The 21794-nt window shown below is 36.5% G+C and overlaps 1 protein-coding gene and 1 pseudogene across 1 annotated transcript; one reads left to right on the top strand and one right to left on the bottom strand.

Annotated features, from left to right (window-relative positions):
- Window positions 1–8119: 8119 nt before the first annotated feature.
- LOC120209032 lies at window positions 8120–12369 on the top strand (annotated as a pseudogene).
- A 1562-nt stretch (window positions 12370–13931) lies between these two features.
- LOC120209028 (protein decapping 5-like) lies at window positions 13932–21408 on the bottom strand. The gene is made up of 8 exons (XM_039208116.1): window positions 21117–21408; window positions 20003–20103; window positions 18896–18967; window positions 17572–18579; window positions 16488–16559; window positions 15291–15461; window positions 15087–15197; window positions 13932–14365 (listed from the first exon to the last, which is right to left on the bottom strand). The coding sequence occupies exons 1-8, from the start codon at window positions 21268–21270 to the stop codon at window positions 14216–14218; spliced, it is 1839 nt and encodes a 612-aa protein (XP_039064047.1). The 5' UTR covers window positions 21271–21408; the 3' UTR covers window positions 13932–14215.
- Window positions 21409–21794: the final 386 nt, after the last annotated feature.

Below are 21794 nucleotides of genomic sequence, written 5' to 3'. Positions count from 1 at the left end.
ATATTGGTAGAGGACCTGAATGCATGGAATCTGTTTCCGTGGGGTTCGTATATATGGAAAGCTACCTGGACTAAGTTGTCGTCTGCCTTTGATGACCGCAAAAGTTTGCGGGCGATGGGTCCAAATACACTTTGTCAGGCTTTGTTTGGGCCTTTAAGGTAAGAATTTCTATATAATGTTTCTAAAATTATAATTAATTATTTAACAATTACTAATTTTGTTATTATATTGTTTGTAGATTTGGATATTCGAGGCTTTCCCCAGCATGCGTACATATGCAATAAAAACGTCAAATGATATTCCCAGGGCTATTTCCTGGAAGAGGAAAACTCTGTTGGATTGGGAAGACTTAATACCATATGCCACAATAAATAATGTAAGTTAACACAAATACTTTCATATAATATATAAACAAGTATTAATAGTAGACGTTTAACTTTGTTTGAGTTTTTATATTTTAGGAGGCCAACATTCCATTACAAAGACTGACACCCACGGAGGAAGAGCTTGCCACTGATTGGTGGCAAGCTAGTCAGAATTTTTTTGATGGCACGGATGATGAGCAGCATCCACTTCCTCCAATTCGAGAGCCATCACCTCACCTAGAGCCATCACCCGATCGACCCGACTATACATCTCTAGAACGAGAGCCATCACCTATCCCGTCACATCATCGAGCCTCTTCTCCACCCACCTCATGATAGGCGACCGGCAAAGATGCCACGACTCCTATCTCCCTGTTCTCCACCTCCACCTCAACGGGATGAGTCAAGGGAGTTACGTGATGAGGTCAATGCCTTGCGTGAGGAGATCGGTACTCTACGCGATAACGATGGTGCATGGCGTGTGGAGGTGTCAACTTTACGTGGTGAGGTTGCCGCTCTACGTGAGATGATAGTATCGTTGCAGAATGAGGTTCATACTCTACGCAACGAGGTAAGTTTAAGATTTTCCATATTTAACTTAATGATAAATTTACTCGTAATTTCACTTAGATTAGCCATTTCACTTAGATTGCTTAGTAAATTTGTTCGGTTGCTGCCAATTCTGCTAAACTGTGTATTCTTTAACACTGTGAAATAGTATTTGTCTTTGTTTTGTCTTTTGGTTGAAAGTAAATTTGTTCGGTTGCTGCCAATTCTGCTAAACTGTGTATTCTTTAACACTGTGAAATATATTGTCGTTGTTTTGTCTTTTGGTTGAAAGTAAATTTGTTCGGTTGCTGCCAATTCTGCTAAACTGTGTATTCTTTAACACTGTGAAATAGTATTTGTCTTTGTTTTGTCTTTTGGTTGAAAGTAAATTTGTTCGGTTGCTGCCAATTCTGCTAAACTGTGTATTCTTTAACACTGTGAAATAGTATTTGTCTTTGTTTTGTCTTTTGGTTGAAAGTAAATTTGTTCGGTTGCTGCCAATTCTGCTAAACTGTGTATTCTTTAACACTGTGAAATAGTATTTGTCTTTGTTTTATCTTTTGGTTGAAAGTAAATTTATCCATTCAAGTTTCAATTTGCAGAAGAAGAAATAGTTTACTTTCGCAACACGAAACTTAAAATCGCAACGCGAAACCAAAATCGCAACGCGAAATGAAAATCGCAACGACAGAATCGCAACGCGAAACCAAAATCGCAACGACAAGATCGCAACGCGAAACCAAAATCGCATTGCGATTTTCATTTCGCGTTGCGATTCTTTCGTTGCGATTTTCATTTCGCATTGCGATTCTGTCGTTGCGATTTTCATTTCGCGTTGCGATTTTGGTTTCGCGTTGCGATTTTAAGTTTCGTGTTGCGAAAGTAAACTATTTCTTCTTCTGCAAATTGAAACTTGAATGGATTGCATTACTTCAACCAATAGACAAAACAAAGACAAATACTAACTTCAGGGTATTAGTTTGAAACATATTTTTCTTTGTTATCTGATGCATTTTGTGAACTATGATAGAATAATGACTTGGGTGAATACAATGCAAGTTTGAAACATATTTGTCTTTGTTTTCACTGTTTAAAGATCATGTCTGTTATTTACTGATTTTTGTATTTAATTATTTAGCGGCCGATAGAGTGGATGCTTTACGTCGGGTTATGCTTGCACGACGGAGTTCACGCATCAGACAGCGTGCACGTGCTATTAAGTCTCCGTACACCCCAATAGTGCGAAGACACCGCAAGAAGAAGCCCGACTCGCCTGTCATCCCTCAAGAGTCCACTCCTATCGTTGAAGAGGCCCCCATATCATTCCTCGAGAGTCCCCTCCCACCGTTCAAGAGGCAACTGTCATCGTTGAAGAGGTCCCTCCCACCATTCCAGAGTCTGATTCACATGGGGTAATATATCGAAGTATTGAGAAACCCCCACCGGTTCCGGACATGATGGATGAGAGTTGGCTCTCGTATGAGTTACCGGCCAGTACCATACCGGTATCTGAAGAGGAGAGGGAACAACTACCGGACACAATTTTGGATAACACCCTTTGGGCTAAGACCGCAGTTGATTTTTATCTACATGAGCGGAGCAAGGGGTGTTTCACTGACATATGCAAGCTCACCGATGATATCTTTTTGTTGCTTGAACGGCCTTGGTGGGGCGTATTATTAGGGGTCGAAGACAATGGCTATTTCGATGGGGGGGTAAGTCTTATATTTTTCTTATATTTCAATTTGATTAATTTTTTTTTAAATTTATGTAAGTCACTAATATATGTCTTTTTTTGTAAAACAGCATATCGATGCGTGGGTGACACGTCTTCTAATAATAAGAAAACTTAAGAAAAATAAAAATATACGATATACAATAATGCCGACGTCTTTTCACGCCGTTCACTTGAAGAATGCACGAGATGAATCATTTGATTTGGGCAATGGACAAGCTAAACTTTATCCTGCATGGTGGGAGGTCGATAAGGTTAGTATTTATTTTAGATTGAGTTTAAAGGTTTTATGAAATAAGTGCGCAAATGAATGAATTATTACTTATGATTGCAGGTGTTTATCCCTGTTTTGGAACGTAAACATTGGATTCTCGTCGAGCTTCAGCTCCCATCCCTTAAGACAATAGTGTATGACAGCATGATAAATTACATATCATTGGCTGATTTAAGAGATGTTATTAAGGGATGGAGCTCTCATTTGGCTAAATTCTTGGATGCGATCAATTATTGGACTCGTTCTGGAAACAAGAAGCCAAAGAAGCTCAATATTACAGTTATTAGAGACGAGACCGCGCCACAACAAACGAGCGGAGCCAGAGGAGATTGTGGTCCTCTCGTATGCTTGGCGTTGGAGCGTTTGACGACGGGAAGCATCAAGTATCTACCTCCCACCGATAGAGATAAAGCTGCAGTAGGCTTGTGGTTTCGGCATTATATGGCTAAATCGATATACGAGACGCTGCCTACCTGCATCCGCGTTATAAAAATGTCCATAAACAATTGGTAAGTTTATATACTTATAAATGAAAATGTTTGGTTAAGTAACTAGAATTCAATAATTTGCGTAGAAAGTGTTGTTTGAACAAATGTTTGGTTTCTGCAGGTTAATCTCAGAAGTGAACTGCGTGAAAATGATGTCGAGCTGCAAAAGTTGATTCAATAGTTTAATTGATTGTTTTTGATTGTTTAATTGATTTGTAAAAGTTGATTCAATAGTAGATGATCGGAAATAAGAATTATTGCTTATTTTTTGATTGTTTAATTGATTTGTAAAAGATGATTTGTAAAAGTTGATTTGTGTAATTGATGCGAACATAATTCTTATTTGTGCTTGTTTAATTGATTGAAATGTAATGTTGATTTTGTTGATTTCAATCTGCATTATGTTGAAGGCAAAAATGACTATCGCAATGCGAAATGAAAATCGCAATGCGAAATGAAAATCGCAACGAGAGAATCGCAATGCGAAATGAAAATCGCAATGCGGAAATGAAAATCGCAATGCGTTTATAATTTCGCATTGCGATTATCTCGTTGCGATTTTCATTTCGCATTGCGATTTTCATTTCGCATTGCGATTCTTTCGTTGCGATTTTCATTTCGCATTGCGATTTTCATTTCGCATTGCGATTTTCATTTCGTATTGCGATTTTAATTTCGCATTGCGATTATGTCGTTCGATTTTCATTTCGCATTGCGATTTTCATTTCGCATTGCGATTCTCTCGTTGCGATTTTCATTTCGCATTGCGATTTTCATTTCGCATTGCGATTCTCTCGTTGCGATTTTCATTTCGCGTTGCGATTTTCATGTTGGGATTTTCATTTCGCGTTGCGATTGTATTTTCCGTGTTGCGATAGTCAAATGCATGCCTAATAGTGATAACAACTGAATAACAAGAGTTGGTTAAGTCAAAATGGTTGGCCTGAGTCATTAATTCAACTGAAAATGTTAAAAGTTCACACATAAAATCCACATAATACAACGTTTGCATATGAGCTTTTGATGGCAACGTTTACATAATACACATAAAATGTTAAATGTTAAAACGTTTACATAATACAACTGAATAACAACGTTTACATAATACAAAGTTCACACCATATGAGCTTTGGATTTTGATGAGGATCCATATTTTGGTAGAGGAAAAGATGATTTTGATGGCACTGGTGATCCACATGTCAACCTTGTATGACCACTTTCCTTGCACCGACTACATGTCGATCTCTTCTTCTCTTCACCCTTAGACGGTATACGATCGTGACTTTTTGGTCGGCCAGGTAGCCTTCTGTCCATGGCTGGTGGCAAAACTGTTTGTAAGTCATCTGGTATGTCCCACTCAGAAGGATGTGGAATAGGGTAGACAATCTCGGCATAAGTCTGTCGATAAACTTCTGTAGTGTAGCAATCCATAGCGTATGCGCTTGAATCATCTTGGTTTAAATGAAGAGCAACTTTTATAACATGGCCACACGGATAACCAGATGTTTGCCATTTCATACAACTACACGTCTTTGCATTTAGATCGACTAGCCCATTTAAGTTATTATCCAGTACTTGAAACAAAGTGTTTGAACATGGTTCAACTCTCCATGACGTTGACTTCACAACACGTTTCGTTATCTTTTTTTCAGTCCATGTTGTAACACGATGTTCCAATGTTCCTGTAAATTTAAATAAACAATACTTAGTAAATATATAAATATGATAAGTTACGAATTCAAAGAAATAATACCTGCATGGTTTCTTTTCTTGTAGTACCACTGTTGAATAGAGGCTCGAAAAAACTCCATTAACATAGTAATGGGTAATTTCCGGGAATGACGACTTAGAGCGTTGATTGATTCTGCACTATTAGACGTCATGAAACCATATCTTGCTCCAAGTTGATGTACTCTTGACCATCTTTCAAACCGACATCTTCTAGTGTTTGAGCACACTGAGGCAAAACACGTCTTAAACAATTTATATGCTTATTGAAATCCACTTCCCGATAAGCTTTTACAGCCTTCCAGTATGTCCATTTGTGCTTTTTTATACCAGCAGACCTTGATTTAGATTTCTATACAAATGAACACCACAAAGTCCATGAAAAGCATCTGGGAAACACCTTCTAACAGCGTTGTCAATTGAGTTTGCCCTATCGGATATGATTGTCAGATTGCTAATAGGACCTATGCAATCCCTAAGATGCCCCATAAACCATGTCCATGAATCAGAGGTTTCAGATTTGCCAACCCCGTAAGCTATTGGCAATATCCCATTGTTAGCATCCATGGCTACTGCTAATAAGTTTACTCCAAGGTATCGACCTTTCAAATGTGCTCCGTCAACTATAATAACTGGGCGCATGCAAGTAATAAACGAACGAATCTACAAAATAATATACACAAGAAATATAATCATTTAAATGTGAAATGCATGTAACTAACAAAAATGAGTCAACAAAATTATATTGATTTACTAACCGTAGCACCAATGGCGATAAACAGCAACTCAAAGCGTCCATCTCTATCTGTTTTGATATGAGTTACCGACCCAGGATTTTTCAGCTTTAAATTGTGACAATAAGCCGGCAGTTGGGCAAACGATGCTTCTGGCGACCCCCTCAACAATTCCAAGGCATAACATTTGGCTCTCCAAGCTTGAGAATATGATATACTAATCTTGAACCGAGCATTCATGTCAGTCATAATTTCATGTCCCCGATATACCCCGCCATTCAAAAACATTAACTCAGCCAGAAAACCACCCAACACCTTTTTGTTTGCCTGTCTATGGTGAGGAAAAACTTGGGTTCTTGAACATGTATGTTTATCAATAAAAGTCCTAACTTGAAACATTTTGCAATCTTTTATTCTCTTTGCAATCATACGCCACGTACAGTTTTTGTCAATCATACACCTTGTTTCGAAACGATCTTTGCTTGATTTGTTAACTTTTAGTTGATAGCCATCTTCCACACATTTCGTATATAAAGCTATCTTCAAGTCTTCCTTTGTATCAAAACAATCATCTTTCTTGATACGAATAACTTTTGTGTAACAATCAACTGCTTTCTTTATCAACTCTTCTTCCGGTATCTGAAGTAATTCTGGCATATTCCAGTTATACGCCCGTGGCATTTTCTTTTCTTCGGGGACTTTTCTTCTTCTTTTTCTTCTTCAGGATTATATGAATTACAGAATGGATGTTCAACATGTTCATTCACAGTCGTAACTTCCTCCTCATTATCATCAACATTACATTCTTCGGCAACGGCTGTTTCATCATCAAAATTCGGGTATTGACCAATATCAATATCATTACACGCATGGTCTGTTTCTTCTTCTGAAACATCATCAAAATCCGTGTATTGACCAATATCAAAGTCCGGATATTGACCAAGACCAAATTTCGAATACTGACTAGTACTCACAATTTTTTCTGTTGGCTCATCATCGTCTAACTGGTCAATACGAAAACCGGAATTTGGTGCTGAAAGTTGATTGGGATTTGGATTAGAGAAAGGTTGTGGGTTTTGAGAAAAACTTAGTTGATTACTACCCGCTACTGACCCAACAATACTACTTCTAGGTTCAACAACATACAATGTAACATCATCTTGTGAAACACTAATGTAAGCAATGAATCGTTCAACATCTTCATTGTCGGTTAACAAATAAACTTTACCATTTCTCTGATAAGATAGCCTAAATCCACTTAGGGGCTCTAAATTCAATTTATTTGAAACACGTAGCATTAGAGTTTCATAAGTTAACTTTTGTAAAGACAATTTTAGTTGAAGATTTATGGGTAAAGGCATATATTGTAAAACACCATTAACATTATCCCATGACCCTCCAAAACACAAATCTATCCAAACATGATCAACATTAGATGATTTCATGGTTGTAACTAAACAAACGAGATGCGAAACTAAGACCTGTTGCCGGATGGGGAAGGATGTCGTTGGATATAGGAACGGATGTCGCCGGAGAGAGTGATAGATGGAGATGGAATGAGTTGCGATTTAGGGATTTAGTTTATGATTTCAGTGTTATATACCCAAAATTTCAGTGTTGTGATTTACAGATTCTCGTTGCGATTTACGGATTATCGTTGCGATTTACAGATTCTCGTTGCGATTTACGGATTATCGTTGCGATTTACGGATACGCGTTGCGATTTACGGATTATCGTTGCGATTTACGGATACGCGTTGCGATTTACGGATACGCATTGCGATTTACGGATACGCGTTGCGATTTACGGATACACGTTGCGGTTTACGGATACGCGTTGCGATTTACGGATACGCGTTGCGATATACGGATACGCATTGCGATTTACCCATACGCGTTGCGATTTACGGATACACGTTGCGATTTACGGATACGCGTTGCGATTTATGTGTTCGCGTTGCGATTTTCATATTCGCGTTGCGATTATGGAAAATCGCAATGCGAATTTGTACTATCGCATCGCGATTTTCAAGAATCGCGTTGCGATTCTGGAAACTGATTTGCGATTCTGGGGATCGCGTTGCGATTTTTATTTCGCGTTGCGATTTTGTTGGTCATTTTGGCAAATCCAAAAAAAGTTGGTTAAAATCGTATATTATAACTTTTTTTTGGTCACTGAGACGATTTTCTCAACGCAAATAGACAAAATAAAATTATTAAACAAAATGTATTATATTTCGCTCTTCCATTAAAACCCTAAAATTTTCCCGGGAAAATCTTCTTTCATGAAATCCCTTTAATTAGGGGAAAAAAGAAAAGAAAAGGAAGTGTTCCATTCGCCCCCAAAATAATTCATTTCCGACCAATGGACCCTCGCCGTTCCGCTCGAACAGTCAGCGACCCGAAGGTCCGTCAAGTTGGGTTCTTTACACTGGCGGCGCCACCCGAACGTTCCTGCTCGGATCCTCCACGTCAGCTAGATCCGATCCAACCTCAATCTCCGTCTTCCGCTCAGGTTAACGATCACTCTCTCTCCGCCGACTCAATTCCCCCGTAATGTTGCCTCCGCCGCCACATCACAATTCCGATACGTTATTCCGTACGGATCTACAAGTTACCTCCGCCACGACGGCGTTCTCGTATTCAGCTAAAACGGTAACTATTCCAACTGAAAACGACGACGTGCCATCGTCGTCATCGCCTAGTCGTAAGGTTGTTACCGTGAAATTGCCATCCTCCTATCCGGGTGTCAAGGCGAGCAGTGTACCCGCGAGTGAGCTTACGACTGTGTCGGTGGTTAATTTGCCTCCGGGAATCTCTGGTAAGTGGTAAACCATTTTTCTTGATTTATTTTGTTATTTTTCTTTGTGAAAAAAATATCAAGTGATTGTTATACTTTATTGGATGAATTTACATGACGTCAGTGATAACATTCGGGAATTGAATTTCTATTTAGAAAATGTTGTAATTTATGTGATAAAACACCTGTAAATATTACATTTCATTATATTTCTCCAATTCATGGAGAAATATAATGAAATTGAAATTGCCAAATTAATGTTTTTATACATTTTAATAATATAATCATATTGAATCTTAACTAATTCATATGTAATGCATATATTTCATTCTCACAGTGCTGCTTTGGCACGGTTGCATATTAGGGGGAAACAGCGTCATTCTAGCTGAGCAACTTTTTCCACTTCCCCACCCTGAATCTTTCCTTGTATTGTTGAATGTACTAGAGTCTTGCTTATTTATTTTAAAGAATTGTGAAATTGAAGTGTTTCCAAGCTGAAAGGGAAAAATTGAATGCGGAGAAGGCTGGTGGAGCATCAGTTGGAGTACTGAATGATCGACCTGTTAGTTCAAAATCATTGAAAGAGAAAACTTCTAAAGCTGAAAGACGTGCCCTGCAGGAAGCTCAATAAGCTGCCAAGGTTGCTGCAAAAGGGTACATACTGCTACTGAAATTTCCTTTTCACGTTTATGTTACATGGACTTGGGGGTTTGTGCATCACATGTGTATTTTCATTTTTTCCAAGTTCATGTATTTGGAGGATCATGTCATAGTACCCATGTTTGAAAATGTTTCAAACACAAGTGATGGACATGGGTGCTTCAAAAGCAACAGTGATTAGCTTTGTTTGAATGACTTCCTGCTCGTAAACCATCTTTGCATTTCCACTGCATGGCTTTTTCTGTGTGACTCTAATATTTAGTGTATTCCCTAAACAGGACTAAAAACCTAAATGAGTTGATTGTTGAGCCATACATATTTGTTTCATAGTGTGTATTTCACCTTTTAAAAAAAACCCTTAATAACTTCGTTTCTGTTGATACAATGTATTATTAGCTGAAGGGACTAAGGCATCAAGTGCTGCATCTAAGGTCGCGACCATTCAAAACCAAGTAAAGCAGCAAAACTGTCATCACAAAAGAATGATGGTTCTCAAGTTGCAGCTTTTGAGAAGAAGGTAGGTGATCGTGCACCTGAGAAAGAAAGGAAGAAAGATGCTCCTCATCCTCGAATGCAATATGATGATACAAGCCGAGTAGAGAAAGCCAAAAAGCGTGCTGTTGTGAAACAAACTGTAGTTAGGAATAGAGTGGAGCTGTTCAGGCATTTGCCTTAGTACGAACATGGAACTCAGCTCCCTGATTTAGAGACCAAGTTTTTTGAACTTGATTCAATGCACCCTGCTGTCTACAAGGTTTTCCTTTCAACTTGACTTGCTCATTTGCACATTGAAAACAGTTCACATGCCCCCACATACATGCATAAATGAAATATATCCACATCTATGCATATGTTCAATGTACAATAATGTATATGACTGGTAATCTTTAAACTCCATAGCAGATTTAAATTGCTGATACATGTCCATTTAGGATACATTTGAAAGATAATTGTTTAATTATTGATCAGACATGTGGCAATCATACAAGGAATCTAAAATTTCCACCATGATATATAGAATAGTAATACTTAATTATTGATTGCGTCATACCTTCCAGTAATATGTTCTTTGTAAATAATGCTTTACTGTTTTTACTTCGGCATCTCTTGTGGTTTTTATTAGTAGATCAGCTACAGTCGATCAATCTGTCAAAGAGATAGCAGTACCGATGATTTTTTTGTTTCATTAAGGCTTTTGTTACTTTGTCAGGTTGGATTGCAGTATTTGTCTGGGGATATATGGAGTGGCAATGCACGTTGTATTGCAATGTTTGAAGCATTCAAAGAGGCTATCAAGGATTACTCAACTCCACCAGAAAAACTCTAATTAGAGACCTAACTGCAAGGATAAGTAGCTATGTTTCTTTCTTGATTGAATGCAGGCCACTGTCGAATAGTATGGGCAATGCAATCAAGTTTTTAAAGAGTTGAATTGCAAAATTACCATTGGCTCTGTCTGAATCAGAAGCAAAAGCTACACTGATGTCAGATATTGATCATTTCATAAATGAAAAGATCATCATTGCAGAGGTGATAGTCAAACATGCTGTTACAAAGATTCGAGATGGTGACGTTCTTCTCACATATGGTGCATCCTCTGCAGTTGAGATGATTTTATTGCATGCCCATGAACTTGGCAAACAATTCCGTGTTGTAGTGGTTGACTCTCGTCCAAAGCTTGAAGGACAACTCTTAGTATGGAGGTTGGTGAGGAAGGGCCTTAGCTGTACATACACTCATGTAAATGCTGTTTCTTGTATCATGCAAGAGGTTAATCACGTATTTCTGGGTGCTTCATCAGTCTTGTCTAATGGAACAGTTTACTCAAGGGTTGGAACTGCTTGTGTTGCTATGGTTGCTCACGCATTCCATGTACCGGTATTAGTGTGTTGTGAAGCAAATAAATTTCATGAAAGGGTGCAGCTTGATTCAATATGTTTTAATGAGCTTGGTAGTCATTTCCGGATATAGATTTTGGTGTCAACTTTTGCTTGATCTAGACTTGATTCGTCATTTTGATCACTTAAATTGATGTGGTTTAGGCATCTGTTGCAGGTAACCCAGAAGCCATTTCAAAGGTTCATGGCAGAGAGGATATCAACTACTAAGATGGTTTTGTCAATCAAGAAAAATTGCAGCTTCTGAATTTAGTGCAAGTGTTTATAGTTTGATAAATGTGGAACTATGCCTGTATTCTAAGAGCTGATGATTATAAACTTTTCTGTTGACGGTTACGATGCTACACCATCAGATTACGTCTCCATGATAATCACGGATTATGGCATGGTAAGTTTTGATTTTATAACGCTTCTTTTAGTTCGATTGTTCGAAAAGAAACATAATTGGATTAAAACTTAGTTAAGGAAAACTTAGTAGGGTATCATTATTTAGAAGCACGGAATATTTTCAAGTCGGTATTTTTCCTTCCTAGCCTGTCTATTAGCCGTAATCATTTGTCTGGGATTTAAATAGCAGCTGCAACACGATATTACGGTTTCTATTTTTGCGGTTTTGGCCGTCTTTATTTACTGCAAAATGCTGTAATATTCGTTATGTCTGCAAACATTGTAAACGCAACACGATAAAAAAACCATTTGCACATAAATCCCTTAGTTTTGCTGCAAGTAGTTTGTAAATCAATTAGCTGGCTTGTCTTGTTTTAGATTCCTCCAACAGGTGTGCCCGTGATAGTGAGAGAATATAGAAGAGAACACCTGTGGTCCTAGTTCGAAACGGCTCGTAAATGTATTGCAGAGGATTCTCAACAATTTTGCTCGTGTTGTAGACCATCATTTTGGTCAGTCGAAACAGAACAATAAGGAGAGAAATTTTGTCAGAGATGTTCTCTTTTCTTATCGTCTTTTTTTTCTTTCTTGGAATAAGGCTATAGGCTATGGTTTTCTGGTGTTACTTTTCGTTTTCTCGTAAACTGACTCAGTGAAGAGTGCGAACCGTCCGCCTCTCCGGGCAGAATTGATCTGATCTCATATGTTGTAGTAAGCTTTGGTTTGTTATTGTTCTTTCCTTGAGGTATCAAAGGGTGATTTTATTGGAAATTTGATGAATTTTCTTGCTACGCAAGAATGCCTGGACAATAGGATATTCTTTTTCTTTCTATTTTGGCAAGGTAGAATATTGGGGGGGGGGGAGGGGAACAATAGTGTATGTAGGCTTTGCTTAGCTTGGAAATTTAGGAAATTAAATTGTATTATGCAAGAATAAACTAATGACACTCGAAAAGAAAAGAAAAGAGATGACTATCCAGCTCAGTTGGTAGAGCACAAGGTTCTTAACCTTGAGGTCGTGGGATCGAGTCTCACGGAGGGTATTTCATAATTCGGAGATTTTTTACAGAAGCTGCTCTCAACCTGGTGTTAGGGGTAGTTTACTCCATTATATATGGAAATAAGTGACAACCATTTTTTTTTTTATTTTTGGCTTAATATAAAAAGAAATATCAAACGATATATTTTTAGTGGTGTTCAAATTTTTTCCGGTTAATATATATTCTTAACATTACAAATATTATTATTTTAAAATAAAAAATTAAAATATTATTATATTTTAAGTAAAATAATTTTTCCAAAATTATATAAAAAAATCCAAATCCCGTAATCAACCTTAAAATTACTAACCTTGAACTTACCTTCCGAGTGGAGGTGCGTCCAGGGGTTCAGTCTATGACAACAGCGATAAAAGTGGCGATCGGCATGGATATAAGACTGAAATTAAGATTTTCAAACCTAGTTTTTAAGATTTCCAAAAATTTTAAGCTTTTTAATAAAAAAATATTTGAAGTTTTTTAAAATTTTAAATAAAAATTTTAAAATTACCATAATTCAACACATATCACTTAACGAAATATTTTAACGGTTGTTACGGTCGAGACATCTAAAGTGATTATGTTTGTAACGTTAGGCACTTGTATTGACCGAAAAAGTTTATACACCACTTTGGGAAAACTGTATAATTTCAACACTTATTTTTATATTAAGCTTTGATTTTTTAATCTAATTGGATACTTTAATCTGGCCTCAATATTCTAGTCAGTATCTAAACCCTTTTTATGCAATTGGATATTTAAACTTGATTCATGAATCAAATAAGTTATTTATTACAAGTACAAAATTTTAAGTATTACAAGTACACATTTAAACCAAGAGTGAAGTTTAAGTATTTAAAACCAAGTTTAAATATCAAAAATATATATCTAAGGTTAGGATATATCTATACATAGTATAAACTTTAATTATACGTATTTGCAAGATAACCAGGGTATTGAAAATGGAAAGTTAAAATTACTTTCTTTCTTTTTTAGTATTTTCTTATTTTTTACTATTAATCTTAATCGTTTATTTTCATTCATCCTATGATCTTAGAAAAAATATAAACTTTTTCGAGTAAACGAATCCTGCCACATATATTTATTTATTTATTTTGTTTCTTAATGATAGTCTAACTAAACAGTGCTCTATTATACAAATAATTATCAAATCTTAATACATTTCAAATCAAGAATGCATTCAACTAGACAAAGCCTTGGCCCGTAATAGTCTTCCATTAAATAAAATCTTTAACGTGTAATTAAAACTGGAATTCACATAATACAGAATACCGTTATAAAAGAACACAGGGTTTACGTATCAAATGACCCTCACAAGCCAATCATTCAAAGCCTTTATAATGTAGCAGTGCAATGGAAATCTCTCTCCTCTTCTGGATTGTTTTTTTTTTTTATTTCTTTAGGTCGGTAGTCTGAATCCTAAAGCAGGTACCATTATAGGAGTACAATCAAAGACCAATCTTCATTTGATGGGCACATACGTTGATACGTTTATGCTAACAGTTTGATCTACTAATTGTACTCGATTCCAGCTGCTAACTAGTTGGCACGATTCTCCGCGCCATATCCCCTACCTCTCCCTCCATAACCATAGCCGCCTCTTCCATAATAAGAACTGCGTGCTCGACCACCATGGAAAGGTCCGCGGCCGCCTCTACCGCCACGATGCCTTGGGAAATCGCCAAAGGTCTATATAGATATTGTAAAGAGAGTATAAGTCGAGAATACGATATCATGATGGTGTGAAGAAACGAACACATCATGAAATGCTAGGCCAGAGGTTTATGCAAAATCCATCGAAAGCCAAGAAGCCATAACAATGATTGTTTTTACTTGTGTAACTTATTTGGTCAAAGTCCAAGTTCCAATTCCCTCATCTTCAACATTGAACTTGTCATTTCTAAACAAGCACATATGCCTAAACGCATCTCTTTTCCTTTCAGATGAAGTGCATTTGCTTCGATACATGCCTAGTGTCCCTAGACGCGTTTTTCTTAAGTAGGTGCCAGAAAAAAGAAAGCTCGATAGATATTCTCTTGAATTTCTTTTATTTTAAGTGTTCTATTTACTTCCCAATGCATATATAACAAGGATACGGTAATGTAGAAAAACCAACATGATCAACAAAAGAAAAAGAAAATTTTGCATTGTTCCTACAACCAACCATAACATTCTTTAGAGTTCATAAACATAATGCTATATCTTATTTTAGATTTATAGACGCATATATGTATCGTGCCTTCAGCAAGCAAGCACTTTTTTTTATTGCATCTTGGACCTCTGCAGATATAAGATTCTAGTGCCAAGAGTAAGCAGTTGTAAGATTATTTTTAATCCGGAAATATACATGCATGCATGCATACATACATTTAAATACTCATGATGTGAATAATGCGATGGAATATAGTACCTCTGTATCTCTTCTCATTTGTTCTGAAAATCTAGTCCTCCCACCACGAAACCCACCACCAAGAGAATCACAGGACAAGGAATCAAAAAAATCATCCTTGACATATACAGGCTGCAAAAGAAGGAAAACTAACAGCACTGAGAGAAATTTATGAACTAAAGTATGGAAACTGAACTGGCAAGCAAGTATGCTGGGAGCTCTTACCTTAACTTCTACTTCCGACGATTCAACACTATCTTCATTTTGTAAATCATCAGCATCTTCCTGAGCTCGGCTGCTTTTGCCAAGATGGCCCCAAACTTCATCCTTATTAAATTTCTCGTTCATTGCAGTGAAGTCAAATTCTTCTGTAAATTTGGTTGCCGAAAGTGCAATCTGCAGTGCAAAATGTTGACATTACAAACAATCTATAATCATTGGACTACACAAAGGTCATAAGTCTTGCAAGTACAACATGGTTGGCAAAGCAAAGACCAATAGAGTATAGCGCTTAAACAATTTGTCAAGCAATAAGCGATATTTTTCGAATGAGCATTTTCCTAGGGAGGAGGGTTTAGTTGGTAGTATCATTTCCTTGAAGGGCAAAGTAAATTAAAATTGTTTAAGCCTTTTGACTTTTCTTTTAAATGCAATTTTTGGAATTTCTACAATTAGAAAATAAACATTATATGATACATAGAACTTAAAAATTACATGTCATGATCATTTAATTCCCACAACGATACTGCAATAAGATTACATCATAAAGTTACACAAAAAATATATATATTTTAATTGTATGTTTTATCGCAACCTTTAGACTGATATAAACCTAAACTGATTGAAATGATGCCATGAAATCTGGAGAACACCACACATGCTTGTAGGCAGTCTCACACAGACTAGAAGTGTCAGAGAAGCATAAGCTCTTATGCATCAATTCCATATGTTCAAGAATATCCAAGGGTATCATCCCAAAGCATTTTGGTGAAGATTAGTATAGAATTTCATTTTTCAAAAACGAACCAAACAAGTTTATTTATTTTTTTGTTGCAAGACGCAAGGTTTGAATTACGAAACATGGAAGGTAGGGGTAATCAAGTTTTTTCTTTTCTAAAAAAAGGGGGGGTATAGGGACAATGGTTCAGTCAAATTATTCATGTTTCGAAATACTGAAAGTTCAGCTCAATTGCTTTGGGGTGAAGAAGGTATTATCTGCTTACGGTAAATGTTATTTAGAAACAAATAGTCCTCTACACAAATGTCAATCAGTTTTTTTAAGTCATTGAATGTTATTCAGAACTTTTTGAAACTACTATTGAATGCATTCTTCATTACAGACACGAAGTTGGCTAATTCCGGGGCTTGAAAAATTAGCATCATAAATGACAATCTGGTAAATCAAAGAAACAGAAAACGAACCTCTTTTCCTCCTCTTCCTCTACCTCTCCCTCCTCTATAACCATGATAAATGTGCATTGGAGCTCCATGTAGCTAGGAGGGTCGCAATAACCAGCAGAAAATACATCAAAAAGGGGGTAAAAGTGCATGTAACCATTTCAAGCCGATATATCACTACATACAAGTATGCATCCTAACTATTTAAAAGACTATAGCCATTAATAGTAAATGGTAAAACCGGCCACAACTAAAGAAATCTGGTAATACAGTTCCTCATCTGTCAAAAGGAAACAAGAGACAAATTGACTACGCTAGTCAGCAAGTGTAATAGATTATACATTACTCAAGGGAAAACATTTCTAAATTCAATGAAATTAAAAAATTATTAGGAACTTAGCCACATTGTTTGGGAGAGGTCTGTAGTTTGAAATTCATTTTAAGATCCTAGCAACATCAAATCAGTTGCACCAAATCACCATGATAGTAAGATTTCTGTCAAAAAGTGGGGTTCTTTCAGTTAGAGGAGACTAACAGGAACCGAACACTCTGAACTAAAGCACACAGTAATTTCCAAATCTGAAAATCACATGTCCGTTAGTTATAGAGATATAATCATCTGAAGTCTAAAACCAAATTTTCTAGGGGAATGATTTACTTTCAGAAGCTTGGAATGCAACAAATCCCTGTTTTATCTCCATCTTTTCCCCTTTAAGAGTAAGGAAATAGGAATTTAATAGTAAAAGACACTGAATACTTCTTTCTGTGTCCACAAAAACAATCTTTTGCACACTGTCTATGATATGAATGCTTTCAAGTTTGAAGAACTTTATAGCAATGCTTCAATATTGTTTAACATGCCCCAAGTATTACAACTTTTAGTATCAATTTCCATTAAATTAATCTTTTTAAACAGTAGGGAAAAATCATGTTGTAAATCGTATGCCTTGAAGGTGGGGGTAGGAAATGGAACACAGGATAAAAGATGTGTTCCATGATCCTCACTAACCCTCTCAAAAAAAAAGGAAAAAAGAAAAACACTAAATGTCACAGGACCAAAGTTCCTCAGATTTTACAGCCCTTTCATTTTGCAAAACAAAAGCAATACCTTATGATCAGAGGGTGAAGGTGAAGGTGAAGGCAATATAGGTTCCTGGCCTTCTGTTTTTGGCGGTTGTGCTAATAATGGTGGTGATGCCTGTGCTGACAATGATTGTGGTGCTTGTCCTAACACAGGTTGTGATGTTTTTGCAGGTACAAGTGCTAGTGCAGGGGCTGATGTCAATTCTGGAGATGACACGTGAACAACCTCCACATCCTTTTGTGCTGTTTGAGAAGACATAGACAAAGATGATGTGACCAGTCCAGGTTGTAAAAGCTGGCCCCCGGTTACTAAAGAAGGAAGCATTCCATCATTTAAAACTGAACTTGTCCCTGAGGTGGAGGAAGCAGACTCAGGCATGCCTTTGAATGGCATCACATGATCAGGGACTGTCTTTGGTTTTTCAGAAAAAGATAACATTACAGAACTTTTATCTAAAGCAGTACTTGATGGAGGAACCAATGGCAGGCTACTACTTGGAGCTGCAGTAGGAAGAGGTAAAGAAGAAGCCCTATCTTGATTCAAAGTAGTTAATGAGTCTGAAATTAAGTTAGAAGACTGTGCTGGAAGAACAGAAGATTGCAAATTCATGGGGCCAAAACCAAAGGGTGGCAGCAAAAGAGAAGAGTTTTCAGGTAACTGAGAACCTGGCATGTTAGAAGCTGCAGTAGGTAAAGATGCATTCATAGCTGGATATTGCATAGATTGCTGCATGGGAGATGGCATTGATAAGCCAGGTGGGGGTTGGAGCAAAGTTTGCTGCTGTGGAGGAAGACCATTTGCAGATCCGTAGTAACCTTGCCAGTACATAGGCATGGAAAGCCCACTGTTTGCATTTGGAGCAGTTGATGAACCCCATGGCCCTAAACTTGCACCAGCTTGATATAATGGAAGATTGCCTTGAAATGTTGGCCTTGTGAGTCCTATAGACGAAGTTTGGGAACCTGGATCTTGTATAGAGCTTGAAGCAGAAGGAAAGCTGCCGGATGCAATTGCAGACTGGGGATAGTGAGACTGCAGAAGAAGAGAACCCAACAGATGTCAGACAAGTTGACTAATACAGATGTATCTAAATTGAAGCTTGAAAATTATAGAATTGGATTCTCAAAATGCAAATTTGTAATGCTATTTGAAACTGAAAGCTTTTGTCCAAATTTAAGTTGATTATGCACATCTATGCATCTTAGCAGAAAATACATTGTTAAGAAAAGTGACGCACACGGGTGGGAAGGATGGGGAAAACAGAATTTAGAGGGATATCCAGGAAAAGGGGGGGAGAAACAGAGGAAAATGGAGAAATGAGAGAATAAAACCATTTTCTTTTATCTACCTGTATAATAGCAGGATCATTGTGTATAGGTGTCGGGGTTGGAACTGGTGGAGATGATTTAACCTGCAAGTCCTAAAAAAACAAATGCAGAACAAGAAAAGAAGACAAGGCATGAATAAACAAGGGATTTTCTATATTCACTAAAAGAATATGGTACCAAATTGTAATCTAGGAAAACGAAGCATCTAAATTAAAATGCTTTAGGGCAGGAAAAACTTTTTTCCTTTGTCCATATTTAGTAGTGTGAAATCTACACTCTATCCTCGTAGCATAATTACAACTTTCAATAACACCATAAACTTGGACAGAACAAATTAATTTTACTTATGTGTTCACTTGTAAAAAATCCATATTAGATATAAATGGTGTAACAAAACCTTAGACTGCTAACCAGATTGAGCTCCAGGAACATCTCAGTAGCAATCCTATGGCATTCTTTGGCATTAATATACCAAATTGGCTGAATTTCATGAACCTTGGTAAAATGAAAGCCAAAAGCTTATAAAACAGCATATTTTTAATCAATGCCATGGTGAAACCATATATTAATGGCTGCTGAGATATTACACGTGCAACAACTATGCACCATAGCATCAAAAGGTCAATTCTACCCAGAAATCTCCTCTTTCCAAGGAGGACAATGCTCAAAATTGTTGGAGCAATTGCATTGTGGCTACATAATGCCACAGTTAAAATGGAAGAAAGACGATAAAAGTTGAATTGTATTTCATAAAGATTGTTCAAGTAAAATAGTTTTTCTCGAATGAATTAAAACACCAAGAAAAACACAGTAAGTATTTCGGAATGGACCAAAAGGAACTTCTAACAAATTTTTAAGCAATCATAGCCTTGCTTGGCCCAAGTGTAGATAGTAAATAAACAACTTATGACACCATAACTGAAGCAGAAGATATTTGCAATCATAGAAACGCCTTCACTACACTACATCAATTCAACATTTCCTCAGAAACAGCCTTCTACAACCAAAATTCAAATTCGGAGTCCAATTCTTTGTCCATGACCAATGGCGGAAAGCAAAACTTCATAATTGAAAAGGTAGATAATAGCTCTAGCAATGTACATTAGTTCAAATAATATTCGGAATACCTTGATGTCACTTCCACGGAAGAGTATATACTCATAAATTTTATCACTTGCTGGAACTTGTGGACCGTCTTTTTTTCGCCCTTCCGTCCCAAATGACCTTACTAAAATGTTAAAGGAACAAACATTATTTAAAAGGACATAGTTGCATCTTAAAACCCCAAGGGTACAAGAAGAGTCACTAAAATATAGAATAGGTCTTTCTTAACCACAAGCACGGCAATAATATTCGAAGCAGCAAGACTAACATTTGAAGCCCTGACAGCCATACTCCTCTCTATCTAGTATGAATGAGGCGATATTATATAGATGCATACATTTCATAACAGATTCTTTTCTAGTGGGGTAAGCCACAATGTTCACTTTCCATATTCATTCTATTGCAGCAATCCATGTAAATACTAATATGTAGCTCTTCCATTTATTATCCTCTTTTTTTTTATAATTAAATTTCCAACAAACATCGATGTTCTTTATACAATCAGTAACTACTTGTACAAAACATTTTAGTCAGTCCTTAACAATTCAAAACCCATTATTATTGCTAAATTGTGCAATTCCAACTTAATCGCAGGAGCATGGTTGTGTAGAGAGAAATAAAATGTAAAACTTTGATGTGTTATACAGATGTTATGTTAAAAATACAGGAAATACTGCTATATGTATGAACTTTTAGTTGGTAGACAACAATATGAATAATTTATTCACGTTTCACAGGTCCTACAAGTTGAGATATGAAACAGATGTTTGAAAGTTCATCAGAAAACAAATTATCAGCTATTTTCACTGTGTGCATCTCTAGATTTGACTTTCCCCCCCTACAATCAAGGCCTCTGGATATTTAGTCCAGTGACTTGCTCAACTAACACCAATTGTTTAAACATTCAACATTTATCTCACTTGCAAACCTTTATATATATATAAAAGCGAACTGTTCGAGGCATCACCAAATCAGACCTCGCATTAACTAGTCAAGACAGAAAATTTCACCTTAACGAAGAAAACCCACAAAAAAAATCCATTATAGAGCTCAAATATATAGAAAAAAACAACCCCGAAGAAAAATTAAATAAATCCCAGAAAAAAAAAGGAAAGCTATTTTCAAAAATTTCTTTACCATTTCTCAGGCCGATGCTGGATTCTTCGGTGTTGATATTAAACAGAACGCCTTCATATCGGATTTCAGACTTAGACGTCAAGCTTATAAAGCTGCCTATATATGAATCAGGAGACCCCGCGGTTGAAGATCTGGAGTTCTCGGTTGAGGCCATGCCCGTTGAGAGTTTTGCAACCACGTTTACTTCTTTCTTTTTTTCGTTCTCCTCTTGAGTGCAAAGTGAACGTAAAATTAAAACAAATCTGAGAGAAAAATGGTGTAAACCGTACAATGGCGAGTGATAGGCGTGCAAGCCAGCCTTTGAAGCTTTGCGCATTTGCTCTGTGGCTCTGTGCTTTTAGGTGCTGTATAAAAGCCCAAAGGCCTAAACAAATTAAACATTTTATATATATATATTATATATATATATATAACAAATTAAACCTTATATATATATATAACAAATTAAACCTTAACCCTATGCTTTCATAGAGATAAAAAAGAAAAAGAAATAAAAGAAAATTTTCTTTGATTGTTATTATTATTTCAATAAAAAAATTATATTAATATCTATATATATTATTATTATTATTATTATTAAATTTAAATATAAATATATTTTTGAAATATAAAAATTATTTAAATTTTATGCCAAAGCTGAAATTTTTTGTCCAATAACTCAATCCATGAATTGTTAAC

This window comes from Hibiscus syriacus, unplaced genomic scaffold (genome assembly GCF_006381635.1).
Source record: "Hibiscus syriacus cultivar Baekdansim isolate YM2019G1 unplaced genomic scaffold, ASM638163v2 tig00018060_pilon, whole genome shotgun sequence".
Lineage (NCBI taxonomy): Eukaryota > Viridiplantae > Streptophyta > Magnoliopsida > Malvales > Malvaceae > Hibiscus > Hibiscus syriacus.
The sequence above is the reverse complement of the archived record's forward strand: the minus strand, read 5'-3'. Positions and strand labels throughout refer to the sequence as shown.

Excerpts from the sequence above, each read along its gene's own strand:
- LOC120209028 (XM_039208116.1), bottom strand. The coding sequence starts at position 21,270 with ATGGCCTCAACCGAGAACTCCAGATCTTCAACCGCGGGGTCTCCTGAT. Across the intron at positions 15,462-16,487 it reads GAGGAAGAGGAGGAAAAGAG|ATTGCACTTTCGGCAACCAA; the intron begins GTTCGTTTTCTG and ends TTTGCACTGCAG. Across the intron at positions 15,198-15,290 it reads CGTCGGAAGTAGAAGTTAAG|CCTGTATATGTCAAGGATGA; the intron begins GTAAGAGCTCCC and ends CTTCTTTTGCAG.